This window comes from Nymphaea colorata, chromosome 3 (genome assembly GCF_008831285.2).
Source record: "Nymphaea colorata isolate Beijing-Zhang1983 chromosome 3, ASM883128v2, whole genome shotgun sequence".
Taxonomy (NCBI): Eukaryota; Viridiplantae; Streptophyta; class Magnoliopsida; order Nymphaeales; family Nymphaeaceae; genus Nymphaea; species Nymphaea colorata.
Genome location: NC_045140.1, coordinates 4,736,493 through 4,754,237, shown reverse-complemented (window position 1 = coordinate 4,754,237; position 17,745 = coordinate 4,736,493). Strand labels below are relative to the sequence as shown.

The 17,745-nt window shown below is 39.2% G+C and overlaps 1 protein-coding gene across 1 annotated transcript; it reads left to right on the top strand.

Moving 5' to 3' along the window:
- The first annotated feature begins 5,856 nt into the window (after positions 1 to 5,856).
- Positions 5,857 to 15,494, top strand: LOC116251321 (riboflavin biosynthesis protein PYRR, chloroplastic). Its single transcript, XM_031625521.2, has 9 exons — positions 5,857 to 6,342; positions 7,189 to 7,323; positions 7,971 to 8,070; positions 8,247 to 8,372; positions 8,458 to 8,771; positions 9,834 to 9,953; positions 10,603 to 10,848; positions 11,131 to 11,256; positions 14,897 to 15,494. Exons 1-9 carry the CDS (start codon positions 6,031 to 6,033, stop codon positions 15,146 to 15,148), a joined length of 1,731 nt encoding a protein of 576 aa, XP_031481381.1. The 5' UTR covers positions 5,857 to 6,030; the 3' UTR covers positions 15,149 to 15,494.
- Positions 15,495 to 17,745: the final 2,251 nt, after the last annotated feature.

Here is a 17,745-nt window from a genome sequence, read left to right as displayed (position 1 = left end):
GCACTAGTGAGAAGTGCATCACCCCAATACCGCTTAGGGACATGACGTTGAAACATAAGGGCCCGGGTGACATTTAACAAATGACGGTTCTTCCTTTCAGCCACGCCATTCTGAGGAGGTGTGTAGCTACAGGATGTTTCATGTATAATACCTTTGCTTCGCAAGAAGTCATCAAGGGATAAGGAGACATACTCTCGAGCATTGTCAGTACGAAGGGTCTGAACAGGGGTTTGGAATTGAGTTTCAACAAATGCAACGAAGTTTTTGACAATGCCGGGAACCTCACTACGTTCTTTCAACAAGTACACGAACGTACAACGAGAGTAGTCATCGATAAGAGTCATGAAATAACGAAAACCACGACCGGTGGGCACTCCCGAAGGACCCCAAACATCAGAGTGAACCAAAGCAAAAGGACGGCTGGTTTTATTGAACGAAATAGGGTACGAGGCCCTAACATGCTTAGACAACTGACACACTTCACAGGCGAAGGTGTCCAAAGAAACAGACCGAAACATCTTAGGAAACAATTGTTTAATCAACTGAAAAGGAAGATGACCAAGTCTCTCGTGCCAGCGCATAATAGCGGATCTGTCCTCCACGTCAGATAACTGTCCACTGGTGGCTGAAATCAAAGCAGAGGCAACCTGTACTGGCATTCTGTAGAGACCATCAATAGCCGAACCAATCCCAATCTTCTGCCCCGTCCCCAAGTCCTGCAGTACACAACGATCAGCAGAAAATATTAGATTACAGTTTAGCTCTTTGGTAATACTGCTGACAGATAACAAATTTACGGGAATATTAGGAACATGCAGGGCATTATGAAGACAATATTTGTTCAGTAATGAGAAACTCCCTTTTCCAGCCACAGAAATAGAAGAACCATCAGCCATAGAAACACGCTGCTGCCCAGAAGTCAACTTGTATTCTTGAAACATCTTAGGGTCCCCGGTCATATGATGAGTAGCCCCACTGTCAACAATCCAATCACCAGGAGAGGAATTACCTTGATCACTTGTAGCAACAAGAGCCTGAGCTAATTTAACTCCATCAGACGTAGATGTGTCCTCTGACGTAGTAGAAAGGCGACTGATGTAAGCTTGTAGTTCCTTGATTTGATCAGGGAAAAGCCTCGATTTTTCACCACTTGAAGAACCACTCTAAGTTGAGTCCTGCACAAGAGGACCTCGCCGACTAGACGGAGGGCGACCACGAACAAGTCTCTTCTCAGGGTGAAGATCCCAACAAAAGTCAACAGAATGTCCTGATTTGTGACAATGTGTACATCGCCTAACAGGGCGTGGTCCAGACACAGAAGAACGGCTAACAAAGGCCGAGGGACCAGTCCCGTGACTAGGGTCAATTTGCATCACTTGACGCCTTTGTTCCTCTGATTCCACTCTGGCATAAACATCTTCTATTCCAGGAATCTCATCACAGTTGAGAATTTGACTCAGAATGGATTCAAACTCATCACGCAGGCCTCCAAGGAAGAGGAACGTCCGGTCCATCCATTCCTTTTCCCAGTACCGAGCATGATCAGAACCACAGTCCCAGTTATCATTCACATGATAATCAAGTTCCTCCCACTTAGTTTTCAGGGCTGCATAGAAGGAGGCAACAGACAGGTCACCCTGTTTCAGAGAATAGATACTGCGTTTAATCTGATACGTACGCAGAACCCGTTTCTTGCGACCATACATCCTTGCAAGCACAGTCCACATATCAAACGAAGTAGGCTTTCGCAGAATAAGAGGCTGAATATCAGCAGACACAGAGCTGATGATCCATACCTTAACCTGACTGTCTTCCAACACCCACGTTGCCCATTGAGGATCAGTTTTGCTGGGCGCCGGTTTGTCGCCTGTGATATAGGAAAGACGACCACGGCTCGTTATCCCAATCTCGAGAGCAGCAGACCAAGAAAGATAATTGTCTTTAGTCAGACAAATGGGCGTGACCTGAACCGGCAAGATCTCGCTCTTGGGAGCGCTGCCCGCGTCAAAGGCCATATCACTTTTAGGTGCAAGCTCTTCCGCCATCACAAGCAGTCAAGTCAGACACAACCCCAGGCAGCAACAAGACAGCACGGCGGCGGCTGAAACACCAGCACCACACGGAACCTTAGGTGTCGGCGACGGTGCTGGATCGCCCGACGGCGGCGACGCAGAGGCGTGACGGCGCTGGACACCCACGGCAGCGGAAAGATGGGATGGCGCTGGATCGACCGACGACGGAAAAGGAGACACCCACGGCAGCGGAAGTCACAAGCGGCAACAGGCGGCGGCGCTGGATCGTCTGAAGGCGGCGGCGCAGAAGATCCCAATGGTGGCGGCGCGGGAAACCCTAACGGCGCAGGCGGCTGCGGTGCAAGGACGACTACGAAAATACGAGACGAAGCCGAACGATCTCACGGCTCTGATACCATGTAGAAACATGCAACACACGAAAGAAGAAGAGGGGAACACACGATATACGTGGAAAAACCTCAGAAAGAGGAAAAAACCACGGGAAGCTCTAACCTAGGTGCACACTGCAACCCTAGGAGAGAGAAAATTATTTTCACTTAATCACACAATTACACTTAAGTGAAGATTATATAGGAGGGAGAGAAGAATGCCGCCTAGGGTACCGAGCCGGCCTCGGTACCCGTGCCCCATGGGACCGGGTCCAGAAATGGACCCGGTTCCCCATTACATCTATTTTAACAATATCCAAAATCGCACTACCAAAAATCATGATGGACCGTAACACACCTTAGGGTGCACTATTCTTCTAGTGGATGATAGTTTGCCTACTCCTTATCTAAATGGCATAATATATTTGTGACCGTTATTGATATGTCAACATATAAACCTGGGGCAGAGCCAAGGGACGGGCCAATGGATAATGTAATTGTGGCTGTTTTTATATGTCAACATAAAATCTTATAATTTTTAAAAAATTTACTTTAAAGCGTATATAAAAATTTTGAAAAATACAGTTCAGCCCTAACAAAAATTTGGAAATATAATTAGACCTTCCTAAAGAAAAATTCCTAGCTCTGCCCCTAATATAGACGGTTGTTTGTTAATCATCTACATTGCAAGCCTTTCTGCATGTTGTATTGCCTGCAGCTTGTGTGCATTGTGATATTATAAAGATTGTGACGTGATAGTTAATTCCTTGGACATTGAAAGTATTCCCCCTTTTATTGATACAAAGCATATAATTCATTAGTGCATATAATTCATTGGTGATAGAAAACACAAACAGCACAATATTAGAGACGTACTACTACAAACAAATCTTTGGTATAGTTTCATACCCTGTCAACATTCTTGCTGTTTGTGTCTCATCCCTCTCCTAAACTCTTGTCAATGTCATGGCCCTTCCTCTGCTCTATCAAAACCTCAAATTCATCATATTTCTCTTCTAAATCCATGTCCTCAGCCTGTTCATACTCATCTTCCTCCTGATCCACATATATAACGTTGTTTTCCATTCTCTTATTTCTCTGTGTTCTTTGTCTACTTACACCCTCTTTTAGTTTCATTTTTTTTTTCTCAACCCGTCCAACTCGCATCATACGACTTGCTCTGCACTCTCTTTGCTTGTCACGTAGATTGAAATTGTTTTTGCAGCATCAATTCTTCCACTAGGTGATCCTCGGCTTTCGATCATTGGTTGAATGTTCTTCTGAGCACCTTCACTTTTTCCGTCAAGATCGTGTCTTTTCTCATGGAGCTTTGCAGTTGGCATCTTGCCTATCGATATTGATGAGGAGCACCTCTTCTAAACCTCACAAGACTACATTTCCTGCTCTATGGATGGCGCGTTGTTGTCTGCAAGTGATGACAAAAATCTTCGCTCCCTTGATTGCATCTCTACAACAATGATGGAATGCTCGATGGCTGCCCACTTGCTAGAGTCTACTAGTGGACCGTAGCAAAGGCCACTACTCTTCCAACTGCGTCTCAGCCTCAACTGGCTATATTTCTTTCTCTATGAATGTTATCGGATAAGAAGGAAAGATCTAGAATATGTATCGGATAAGAAGGAAAGAACAAGAATATGTTTTTAAGGAAAGATATTATCGAGAGAATTTCATTAAGTGTTATTTCCTATATCTGTAAATGAAGAGAGCCTGTACTCCGCTATCTACATCTCAGCCTCATGTAGATATTGATTCATCATCGCACCATCTTTCTTGCACACCACCATTAATTTGGTGGTGAGGAACTTACTAGCTATCATGAGTGCAATTTGCTTCTCTGGCTTAGAGGGTCGCAGTGCTCAGGCTTTGCTAGTGATGATGAACACCTTTGCTCCTTTAGTTTCGTCTGCCTCGTTGACAAGGGCAAGATGTTCATCCACCATGGCAACATCCTTCTCATGCAATACCAACAATTTGGCGGCTCAGGACTTGCAAGCTATCACCAACAGCATTTGCTTCTCTGGCGTCCTACTTTTCATGGGCGACTTGCCCATGCTCTCTAGATCTTGCTGATTGTAGTCATCATGCAGGAGGGATTGTCTTTGCAAACTATCTTGCAACTCCGATCAACAACTTAATTCCACCTCTTGCATGCGAACTTTTAGATTTCTCACTAGTTTTGGAGATATTTTCTTCGTCTTGGGCATCGTGGGGACCTCATCATATGCTTCACTCTCTTTGTCGACATCAGCGCATGGAAGCAATCTATAAAATCAATACCATATGAAGCAGACAGAAGAATTTTTTTTGCACTGTTGGAAATTCTTCTTCATTAGGTTCACTGGAAAAAACCTAGACTAGCTCAACGTTCTTGCTGGCTTCTTTGATCTATGTCAATCTCATGGTTGATGATTTGCTCTTAGACTAAGGAAATTATTGGGAAATTTGGACGAGAAGTTAATTGGGAAGGTTCTGTTTGGCAAACGAAACAATATGCAAGTGTTTCATACATATAGTCCAAAGTTTAGGGTAGATTCACCAAACACCTTAAAAAATGTTTAACTAATCTACCTCATCTTATAGAGTAGATTTATAGAACAGTTACAAACTATTTTATCTATCAAACGAATTATGAAAGACCGTTTGACAACAATAACATGTTACTATATCATGAATTTGCAAAAAAAAAAACAAAGCAAATTCATGAAATGTTGTAATAAGTGTTCCTTGAATCTATCATATTTTTTTGAGACAAATTCATAGGACATCAACATAATATTATGTTATTGTTGCCAAGCAACCCCTAGAGGGTCACCATGGTTCACTTGAATCATCTTTCAATCATGGTTTCAATAGTCGGGGGAAAATCATCCTTCATTCGTTTCCCACATAAATGGCAGATTCATCCTTACTATCTTGTGATTTAACTCTATCAAACATTGAGTTAGATGTGAAGGGACAAGAGAAAAGGGTTGGAGGAGCCGTGCACCAAATCTCTTTTGGTTAAACGGCCCCAAGAAATCTAGCATGGCCACATTAGATGATGAAGAATCTAGTTAATGTATGGTGCCATTTATGAACCTCAACTTATTATTCTAAGTGTCACACTATGTTGGTACCCCAACCATAAAAACGACACGCTGCCATAGAAGTATTTTTACAAATAATTTACAAAAAGTATCTTCACATTTCAAATAAAATCCTATTTCTTCATAAAAATTATCAAATTAGAGTTAATTTTGAAAAAGAATGAACGTTAAGCTGTAGTTTCCTTTTCGACATTAATTTATATCACCAAATTACATTTTTAATCTTTAGTTATTTTTTTAAGTTAACAAAATTTGCATATCAGTTTTCAGTGAACAGTGGGCATTATTAACAGGAGACTGCAAATATAAATTTTATTAACGGAGTTTTAGGGCCCGAGGGAGAAAATTTGCCGCGGCAACGAAGTGCCTTATCCAGCTCCGGCCATACCCGCACTCATACTTGTCATTCTCCTTAAGGCGACAACCAAAGTGGGGAAGCTGGTGAAGTAGTTCCCGGAATGGACGAATCCAGCCACCCATCTTCGATTCCTCCGTGGCGCCGAAACTAGCCATCTGCCGCCAATGGCGCTTCTTGCTCGTGCATTCTCGCCCACTGCTCAGCTCCTCAATCCGGATGCCGCTCACATCCTCCGGGCAGCGAAGCTCGCCGACAGCTCGGCGGGTTTCACGTCGCCACACCCAAATTTTGGATGCGTCATCGCGAAAGACGGCGCCTCCGTGGGCGAGGGGTTTCTGTACGCCCAGGGAACGAAATGCGCGGAGTTGCAGGCAGTGGAGGCGGCCGGAGAACTCTGTAGAGGAGCCACTGCTTATCTGAACCTAGAGCCCGGCGATTGTGATGGCGATGACACCGCCATTTCTGCCCTGACTCAGGTTTAATACTGAATTGCTCTTGTTCTTTGCTTCGCGGCGAGTGGAAACTATGACTGAGGTTATTGTGGGGTTAAGCGCGTTTCCCTTATCTTTAGTCACGGAAATTTGGATTAAAAGTATCTTGTAAGCATGTTTTACAACTCTGATGCTTGCGTTTCTTGTTCTTGTGGATGTTTGGGGAGGAGGAACGAAAGTGGAAAAGTTCCTTTTAGATGACCAGGGCCCATGATTTGTATATATTGATACTGATAATCGAAGCCATGAGTCCGTGACTGGGATTATTGACAATGCGGCTCATTTCAGTACATGCCGAAGCACTAGTTAGCGCTTAATCGAACGGATCATCAAAATGCTATGTCTTAGGTGGTTGGAGATCCGCTCGAGTTGCACATTTTTGGAATAGAGGAAAGGTAATAGCAATTTGGGATTTGCGTGAGTAAGAGATGTGCGTTACGCCGCGAGGTGACTGATAGTTCGAGTTGAACTTTCTTGAAACAAGGATTGTGAAGTACTTTTTACGCAACAGCTGAGTAGGTTAAAACTGTGGGATCTTCTGATAGTCTTGTGGCATGTTATCTCTCTGTTTGTGTGGTTGGAACTGATAGGGCTTACTTTTCTAGAATATCGCTTCACCTATGAACAATACAGTATTCTATATCAGGTTGCTGTTTGAACCTTCGGAAAATTTGTGATCCATGAACGAGTATAGGAGGTGTTTCTGTTTGTATAGTTGCTTCCTTGGTTGAAACTTGAAAGGATCCATCCGTAGACTCTATCGTTTGTACACATGGAGTTTCCGAATGTTTTATATGTTCAGGTTTCTAATGTGCATTCCCTTCTCATTAGGCAGGAATTTCTAGGGTTGTGGTGGGACTTAGACATCCTTTGAAGCATCTTAGAGGAAAAGCAATACGTGCATTAAGAAGCCAAGGAATTCTGGTTGATGTGCTGGGTGAAGAATTGCAGGGTAAAAGTCTTGAGGTAATATAGCCAATTCTTTTTTGCCTTATTGTAAAGTTGCACATAGGGATATCTGGCCGGAGTAATGAAGGATTGCATGTGTATATTATAATGTTGAAATAATCTGGAAGGTGCTATGAGCTAATTTTAAAGGTTTATATAGGTGCATTTTTCAGTATATTTTCAAGAGTGCTATGTCTTCCAAAGACTATGCTTCTGTAAGCATGTCCTTTAATTAAACATCATTTTGTCTTAGAAATTTTCTCCTTATGGTAGTTTGTACTTTGTATATATGATGATAGTGGTCTTCATTTTCTTGTTTCCTGTTTCCTAGTTTTGTTTGTTTCTTATAGTATAATACTATAATCCCAAGGTATGGGCTGGAAATTAAGTACTAAAGAAGCACACGACTGATGTGTTCACTTCCATGCACACTACGGTGGAATCCTATCCAGTGCTTAATCATACCATTATTTAACTTTTTTAAAACAGTTGTCTGTTGAATCCTGCTTTTAAGAATGTGTTCTTCACTTTCATTTTCCTGCTTATTTCTGCTTAATGCTGAATTCATGGTCATGGTCCTGCAGACAATCTCTTCTCCTGTAGTGAACTGTGACTGCCCTTGTTATTTCTCAATTTTTTGTTTCCTGATTTTTTGAAAAGTGCAGGAAGCTTTAAAATTGTGTCTTACGGTGAATGCTCCTCTTCTCTATAGAGCTGCTTATCGAGTCCCCTTCTCTGTTCTCAAGTATGCTATGACCCTTGATGGTAAGTGGTCCACCATGGTTACACTTGCGCTTCATAGTTACTAAGAATTTGGATCTCAATCAGATTCCCTTTATGTATGCTTCTCTAGGGTTTTGTTTATCACCTAAGGTTCTCTATGCATCCGTGTGTGTGCAAAGTAGTGTTTCTATGTAACACATCCTGTGGTTGCCAAGCAGGAAAAATTGCTACTAGCAGTGGACATGCATCATGGATTAGTAGTAAGCTCTCCAGAGACCGTGTCTTTGAACTAAGAGGCAGAAGTGATGCTGTCATTGTAGGAGGAAATACTGTGCGTCGTGATGGTATATACTATATATAGTCCCTCTGCTATAAGTATTCCTGCTTGCTAGGTAGAAAATTCTGGGGTTCATTCATTTTTGCTTTCAGATCCCCGTCTTACAGCTAGACATGGAGGTGGGCATGTGCCTGTTCGAATTGTGATGTCACAGACAATGAAACTTCCAGAAGTTGCACACCTTTGGGATGTTTCTGTTGCACGCACCATTGTGGCAACACAAAGAGGTGCAAGAAGAGAAGTTCAGAAGCTGCTTTCATCCAAAGGTGTTGAAGTCGTTGAATTTGATATTTTAAACCCAAGGGATTTGATGGAGTACTGCTATGAACGTGGATACTTGTCAGTTCTGTGGGAATGTGGAGGCTCATTGTCTGCTCCTGCCATTGCCTCTGGTGTTATTCATAAGGTTTCAGCTCTATGCTCTTTATTCTTGCTGCAGAAGTCGCATATTTATTATTTAATTGAAAAATTGAAATCAAACTTGTCGAAGTCTATAGATGTCCTTAATAATTATATAGTCCCTCTCCATTCAATCTGTCTTCACATAGAAAAAGACAGCAACTATATTGTTTGTTGTTTATAAGTATCACAAATAACTATTGCAATATTATGCTGAGAAACCATTTGTAATCATCTTTCTCATGCACTAAGAATCTGCACCATATTAAGTATCTGAACCAATTTGTTGGAGTAGTTGATGCCTTCAACTGATATGCTCCTATTGGTGAATTTATTTGAATGTTCTTGTCCTACCTGAAAATTTCTAGTAGTTGGAAGAGTGAATTGCCAGTAGGCTTGTCAACTATTTCTTCTCTGGTTCTTCACTTCTCTACTGTGTCTTTCTTGACTATATAAGGAAATACAAATCTGTTACTTTCTATAAGCACACACACACTTATGTATTTGGAGGGTAGTTCAGTAAATAATACTGCTCAAACCATGTATTCTGCATATTTGCATGAGAGACTATTTATAGTCCTTAATAATTGTAGTTAATGTTTCATTATGCAGGGGAATAAAATATTTTTTGAGTGGTGTTAACTTTAGACTTATAAAATAGAGCTCAATGTGACTCTTGACTTTGCAATAATCGTTGAATTGTTTCAGTGGTATCATATGCAAGTTGAGAAGCACTTTCTTTTATAGGCAAGCATGGGATAAACCTTCTATTACTTGAATCTGAGCCCTTGAGTATGATACTGCAACGTAGCTATTAAGTCTATATCTTCCAAGGTGGAATCATGTGTACATCTAATACCACCTGCTTCTCAAGCTTTTCTGTTTTAGCTCCTGATGTCTGATTCATTTATATGCTATAGTTAAACACATCAGTTTACTAAACCTGTTTTTCTTCTTCGAAAGGGGAAAAAAGTTGGGGTGGGGGGGGGGGGGCGGCGGTGGGCGGAGGGATTCAGTGGTACATTATCCTGCCTTGTCGCCTCATGATATGTTGTCTCCACTGTTTCAGGTGTTTGCTTTTGTTGCCCCCAAAATAATTGGTGGGGAAAATGCTCCAACTCCAGTTGGAGAGCTTGGGATGGTTGAGATGTCTCAAGCACTAAATCTAATTGATGTCTCATTTGAGCAGGTTGGTTGTTAAATTTGTTCCCTTTCTGTTTCTTTTTTAGATTAGCAAGTTGATTTTAGGCATTCTCCTGTTTGATTATGCCTAAGAGATGCATTCTTGGTGTTGAAACCTTTTCCTCTTTCAATTGGAGGTTTGAAGTTCAACCCCCCTAGCCATGACAGATGGAGGTTTTGTGGCTTAAATTTCAAGTCCTTTTTGTCCCCTTTTAGCTTGCTATTTGATGCAAGACAGGCAATATATTTGCAGGGTAGGCTAGATGATCCAATCAGTTTTTCAGGATGCTATGTCCTGTGACATTTCTGGTCTAGGAAGATTTATCTCTTCAGGAATGCGGTTGACATGGTATTTTCAATTTCCAACCGTTCTTTTCTGCATTATTGTTCAGATTAATTTCTTTGAAGTAGAATAAGACATGTGTGCACTACTGTATTTGATAACTGAAGTGGGAGCTTCTTGCCTGAGAATTGGAACGTGATAGTTTGAACTTTGAACATTCTGTCGAACCAGAAAGAACTTTCCATTGTTTTGTTGTGATGATTCAATGAAGTACAGTTTGCCATAAAGTGGGAGGGTGTTGGCGGTACCATTGACATGTATTTTTCTCTAATTACAAGTATATATGCTGAATGCTGTTTGTCATGCTATACAGATTGGACCAGACATGCTTATAAGCGGCCATCTCCAACCCATTCCTGATTTAACACCTATAATACCATCTGTGGATGAAATGTCAGTCCTTGATCCAACTCTAGCTCCTTATGAAGCAAACATCATATTCTTTTACAAGACATGGGATCCCTATGGTGCATTTTCAAATTTCTCTCCTCATCCTCTGCATATGCCTGATGAAAGTGGAGAGTACTTCACATGGTCTAGTGTTGAGCACTATTATCAGGTACATATTTATTATTGACAGGAACCAAGTAATACCTCATCCTGAAAAAAATTGCAGCAAAGATGACCTATTTCAGTTTGTGGACTTGATAAAATAAATGATAAACATATTACAGTGGAAATGATGCATTGTAATTTCCACTATCCAGTTAGTAATGGCGACCATCTGACAAAAAATTGATCCTTTATTATTTGTTTAGATATATACTTCTTTTCCCAGTTTGCTGCTGTCTTCTGTTGATAATTTTGTAGAGTTTGTGTCTGAAAAGTTTATACTTTTTAGGCCCATAAATTTTGGGGAGTAAAAGATCCTAAAGCAATTGGCTTTGTGGAACAAATAAAGTCTGCTACAAGCCCAGAGGAAGCTGCACGCATAGGGAGGACAATGCAGAGGCAATGCCCTGACCTGGTAAGCTTTTTCTTTGGTGACTTAGGCATAATCATCCATGTTCTCTGGTATGAATGGCATTTTTCTTGGATGTACATCTGGGGAGTTTTTTGGACTTAGAAGGAAAAATGCTAAGTGCTCTTTTGTGTTAAACAAATATTGCTATTACAAAGGTACTGTGCACAAGCATTTTTGCATATGTAGGTTTTGCTATGAAATTATGAGTAAATTTCTTCTGAATGGTGGTATGAGGGTCATTTGATGCTTGTTGCACCAATCTACTGTTGTATTTGCTAAAATCATTTTTCTGTTGGAGAGCTTTTCTGATCCAGTATCCTCTTGTGGTGAAATTTGTTTTGCATGGTTCAGCCTGTGTTGTCTTCTCAATTAGTTATTTTGGAATTTATCAGTCCAGCCTTTGAACAATCTTAGCCAGTTATTTGCTTGGGCAAGGCAAGTTTAACTGCATGTTGCCTCCTGAAGTACAAAACTGCAGTTAGGTTTTGTACCTGGAAGATGGCAACTTGGCGGGGTTTGGGACTAGATTTTTGTGCGTGGATGTTGGTCTGGCATTGCAGCATCAGAGAGAAGTAATGGAGCTTTTAGGTTCTCGCCTTATGTTCTTGAATGCTTTGTGGTACTGGAGACCAATTTGGAATAATTATTAGGCTGAACAGTGGACAATTGAGGCTGGTAAAAATGGTGGTGCTGGCCTAGCTCATGGGATGACTGCCTGCTTTTCCATTTATGCTGAGGTTTTAAATAAGATTTGGGTTCTGCACATTTTCATGTATGTCTATCATCATTTTTTTTTTTTTTTGCATTTGCCCCGTTGGTTGTTAGCTAGCTGAATATATACTCTTTTGATTTTCTTTATCGTGGTTTAAACTTTTATTCTGAAGTTACAATGGCTTGAGCAATCTTTCTATAAGCTGGTGCAAAGTTGAACACTTATGTTGTCATTTTAACAGCATGTTAGGCCATTTAGTGTTGAAGAAAAACCAAGGTTGATGTAATTGGACGGGATAACACTCTAATTTATTGATAGTTATATAAGATTTTTCATTTCCTTTTGAAGAAAAAGCAATAAGTAAACTGATGTGACAATAAGAAACTCTAATCTAGTAGTAGTTATATGAGCATTCAAACCAAAGGATGTAGATGTTAGAAGATGGATCTTATTGTCTAAAGTTGCTCACCTATGAAGAAGAGAGAAGATAGGATAGGAAGGGATTCCTCAAACAGCCTTTGGCAGCCTCAATCAGTATAGGTGTGCCCTAATCTCGCTCCAATCTCATTATAACATTAAATAGTTTTTACATGACTTGAGAGCATAGCCACAAATATTGTCCTCGGGTTTTTATCACTGAGCTTTTTCTCAGATATTTTTTGACAAAGGTGTTTTTTTGGAAAAATCTAAAAAATCTTAGAGGTTTACAGAACACTAAAAAAATAAAAATGTTAGGTAAAAATACAATAATGAGAAACTAATAAGAAGACATAAAAAAACATCTAGTTAAAATGAGTAGTAAGCATTGTATTGCATCTAGGAGGTCACGTTAAATACCCAAAACAATATGAAATAAAACAACGAAACAGAAGTTGAAAAAAAAAAAAAAGAACTGAAAAGAAAATGAAAAAATCAAGATAAAATCACGACAAATTGATTTGTAGCCTTTTTTTTTTTTCAAAATATCATTTTTTCCCTTTTTTTCATTTTTCATTTTTTTTTCATTAATATCAGAATATTTTTGAAAACATCGTTATATTTGTGGCTATGCTTGAGGGTACATAATTAATATACACAATGACAAGTTTGCCTATTATTACAAGTTGGACAGCATACAATATAAGTCATAAGCTATCTTGGATCTGTACTAGATCCCTATGTCACATGGGTGCAGGGTGCGGGTGCTGGTGTGGGTGCTATATTCCAATAATGCTATAGTGTTTAGTGGGATCATTATGCAATTCTGCATCATGAGCTGTTATTTTGTGATTGAAGATACTACGAAAGCCTATAGGTTTGTATTCCTTCATGTCTGCTCTACTCAAAACGTCAATAAAATTAGTTTTTGTACTGGTAGAAAAACTATGGCTGGATTATGTTTTTGTGGGAATAACCTTAGTGACATGGAAAAGAAAAATGCAAACTATAGTAGCTAGATCAAGTGTTGAATCATAATATAGCGCTATGGACAAACTAGTGTCACAAAAAATGTGTTTTATTAAAAAAAACTTGAAAAATGTTAAAAACAGGTCAATTGAAAAAACAGGAAAAAAATTCCAAAACGGAAAAAGTGTGAAAGAACATGTTTTCTCGTTTTTTTATTTTTTGTGTTTTTTTTCATTTTTTTCCATGTCTTTTACATTTTTTAGTCATTAGATTTTTGTTTCACATTTTTCACATGTTATTTTAGGATATTTCATTTTTTAACTTTTTAAAAACTCATTGAGATTACCTCAGAAAAGCAACTCCGTGGTATTATACCCGAGAAAAACTTCACCATTTAATACGTGAAAATAATACTTGCGACAATGGTTCAAACAACAGCTGAAATGATGTGGATCAAATCTATTCTAACCGATTTACAAGTGACTGGTCCTTCTCCTATTTTGATGATATGTTTCAACAAACCAGCCACATATATAGCAAATAATCTTGTCTTTCATAAGAGAACCAAGCACATTGAGGTTGAATGTCACTGTATATGTGACCTGGTTTAGAAAGCACATATTTCTAAAAGTCATGTGGTCTCCACAGACTAAGTTGCATATATATTCACTGACTGTTGCTAGTTCAAGGTTTTCAAGCTATTGTTTGGCATGATGGACATCTATGCTCCAGTTTGAAAGGAAAGTTGAGAGTATTATTCATAAGTATGAGGGGTCATTTATAATTTCAGTTGTCCACTCTTTATCTTTTCACTAATAAGGTAGACCACTCTGTAAACTTTTTCAGCTAATACCTTTGTGCTGGGATTAGGATTAACACTAAAATCGAATGAATTGTTTCCCCTTTCTTCTCTTTTCTCTTTTATTCCTCTTCCTTTTCTCTCTTTTGACAAAAGATCTAAGATCCTTGTTGAAAATGATGGATGTGAAATCTTGGAATATAAGATTAAAATATTTCTGATCAATTCAGATCTGAGACATAAGTTTACTAAATACACTATTAAGGGATTTTCTCCTGTCAGCAGCATATTTCCATAACTTGTGGTGAAACACTATTGACTTCACAAGTGTGAACTTTAGAAGGAAGAAATCACCTCATCATGTTTTGAACTGTTAATTGGTTGTTTTTGTGCTCTAAAATTGAGTAAAATGTCTTTTTCTGAACTATTTTTGAAGCATCCACATGTTCATAAACTGTGATCTGCTAGTTTTTACTGGATTGCAATAGAATCTCATATGACATATTATAAATGATTAAACCCACTAACTAAATAAACCATGCTAAAAAATGTTCTATAGTTGGATCAAACATAACATAAACAAGAGCATGCATTGACCAATTCAGATCACTTTCTTCCAACATTTTGTTATTTTGGTTTGTATTTTATAAATTTTTGACAAACATATCATCCTGTTGTTGTTGAGAATACTTTAATTAATAGGGAAGTATCCAGCTACTAAATGGTTTCATTTGCATGTTCTTCAGGTAAGAACAGACTGGGAAAACCTTAAGATCGATGTCATGTACAAGGCTTTGAAACACAAATTTTCTATCTATCCTCACTTGAACGCTCTTCTTCTTTCAACTGCTGGATCAGTGTTAGTTGAAGCATCGCCGCATGATCTTTTCTGGGGTGGTGGCAGGGAGGGTGAAGGTTTAAATTACTTAGGTAGGCTGTTGATGCAATTGCGATCTGAGTTCCTTGGTGATGGTTCATCCTCTACCCAGAGTTCTTGATCGTGCTTAATAATGTAGAAGTATGGTCATATGACATTTGAACTTGAATTATTCATGCACAAGTGATTGTAAGAAAGCCAGTTTAGGTTCAGTAGATGTTGTGTGTGTGAGTGAGAAAGTGATAGGGAGGCAGACACCGATTATTCTTTGAAATAATGAGGATATCAATTAAATATGTGTATTTCCTGTAAGGTTCAGATGGGTTTGTAAAGTTCTCAACTTAACAAGCATCTATATACTGTATCACATTTAGATTGGTTTTTGTAACCTTTTGATCGAAAGATGTAATCAATGAACATTGTGAAAAGTGCATATTAAGTGCCAGAGTGTCACTCTTTTGTATGTATGTGCTTTCTTGCAACATTCTGTTTATAATTCTTACTGGGGATAATGGCTATGGCCTAATCCCACCTAATTCCCTTCTGGCAGTGAATCCTTGCATCCTAGTGAAAGTGAAACGAATAAGAGATGTTGATGCAGTCATCACTTGCTTCCACCTTTTCCTTAGCGCCATCACTAATTTTTTCTTGTACATATAACTGAGCAGGTGGTCACGTTGTGGCTGGTAAATACACTGAACACACACATCACATGTATGGGTGGTCGATAGACTGAACACCACGTAGACAAACACACACATGCACACAGAGGCATCTTACTAGTAGTTAACCATCCCATTCTGTCCTTTCATTCTCATCACTGAACAGCTCATTGGTGGAATGTCCTTTTTCCTTTTCTTTTTACTGCACATTTGTGCCTGCTGCCATTGGCAAGCTTGTCAAACTTGATCATTAAGCTTGTAATTCTTGATCATTAGTTGAGTCCAGACGAACAGCCCTTGTCTGTAATAGCCTTATTTACATGTTCAGGGACGGTCTAGGCCTTGCTTCCTAAGTGCACTTTAGCAATCTGTTCTTAAACATGCAACACAGAGGCGAAAGAAGCCCCTGGAGTAGAAGAATGAGCAAGGTGAAATATCTTTTAATTTGAAGAGAGACTGGGTGATCTGGAATTACTCCAACATTCGAGATTCACTGACATTCTATATGTGATTGTGTTGATGGACAAAGCATTTGTCGGTGTAATTCAGCATTGCCGGTCGTCACCTCCCGATGGCAGATACTTTTGCCCCTGCAGGAAATAGAATTCATCGAGGAGCTTATGAAAGATGTTAGGCTGTGTTGGAAAGGGCTGGCATCAAGGCAAGAATTATGCAGCTTACTTAGAAGCACTTGCGCCCTCTGAATCGTGGCATGCTGATGCTGTTGCTTTTTATTCCTTCCATCAGCATGTCCATGCCTCAATGCTAGTTTGTCCTAACATGCCCACTAGGGCAGGTGAATGAGCCGAAAAAGTTCGCCATGCTTGGAGTTCAGCTTAATAAATTCAAGGCCAGCTTGGGCTTGTAAGATCTTTCTTGCGTTGGGCTGGAATGCATGAGACATGACCTCAGTCTGAGTTGGGGCTGTGTAGAAAATGTTCCTGAGTGTGAGTTGGGTTGTGCAGAAAATATTATATACCGTCAACTATTTAAAGGTGAGAATTTGTTCTTCACTCCTAAACCATCAGATGGGAGGGTATGTGTGGTCAGGATGGCTTCAAAAAAGTGAACAGGTAGAGATACAGAATAAAAAAGGATTCTTTTTATTAAAGGAGTCTCATCCGCACATATCACTTAATGGTTAAAGGTTGCTACAAGGTAAGATATTTGAATGGCTTAACTTGTGAAGAGAGAAAAGAAACCATAGTATATCTCTAAGAAATTTAAAAAAAAAAAAAAAAGGATTGTCGTTTCAACAAGAGTGATGAAACCACATATGTCATTTAGTGGGAAAACAAAACGTTTAACACAATCTATTGAATGATAAAATGAATTAGTTACAATCTATCAACTAAGAACGAATAGTTACAGCCCGACATATACAAATCAATACCTGTAACTATTTTGTTGGAGATTTGTTTAGCCCATGAAATTTTTTGTTGTTTACGAATACCTAAAGCACACGTTTGTAAATAAATTGATAGAGCAGGAATTTGTAAATATTTATTGTTGATTCTTAAGTTCATGTTTTTTCCAGATTCATGAGGGTGACTATTTTTTTTCCTTTTTGTAAAATTGTTTAATATTCCTATCAATAAAAAATATTGGTACAAGTGAATCTCCACCATGGCCCTTAATCTGTCGCTAATTAGCAAGACATAAAAGTAGTGAGCTGCTTGGTCCAGTTGCCAACCCTACTCATGATTATTCATCTTTAATCATGGCATGTAGCTTTTTGGACTGTGAAGGAAAACTATGTATATTTTTGACAAATTTACTTTCAAAGAACAAGAGAGTTGACATTTAAAGTGCATTGAAAGTTGAGGGCTGCAGATGACAGCTTGTGTTAAGCTTGTGTGGAAACAAAAAGATTTGAGATCGAGATCTTAAAATTTGTGGACTTGTAATCACGTGGAAATAAAGATTCAACCAAGATGCTTTATATCCATAGAAGATAAGTTTCACTGAAATATTTTATCTCTATTTTGAGGGTGAAAACAGTCCCCATCTTTGAGGGGTCAATTATTATTCTTATTTTGTTTGTGAATTGGGATAG

What these genes read in the sequence shown, in the direction of transcription:
- LOC116251321 (XM_031625521.2), top strand. Translation starts at nt 6,031, where the DNA reads ATGGCGCTTCTTGCTCGTGCATTCTCGCCCACTGCTCAGCTCCTCAAT. An exon ending in CCATTTCTGCCCTGACTCAG is followed by an intron (nt 6,343 to 7,188) that starts GTTTAATACTGA and finishes CCTTCTCATTAG; the next exon opens with GCAGGAATTTCTAGGGTTGT. An exon ending in AAATACTGTGCGTCGTGATG is followed by an intron (nt 8,373 to 8,457) that starts GTATATACTATA and finishes TTTTGCTTTCAG; the next exon opens with ATCCCCGTCTTACAGCTAGA.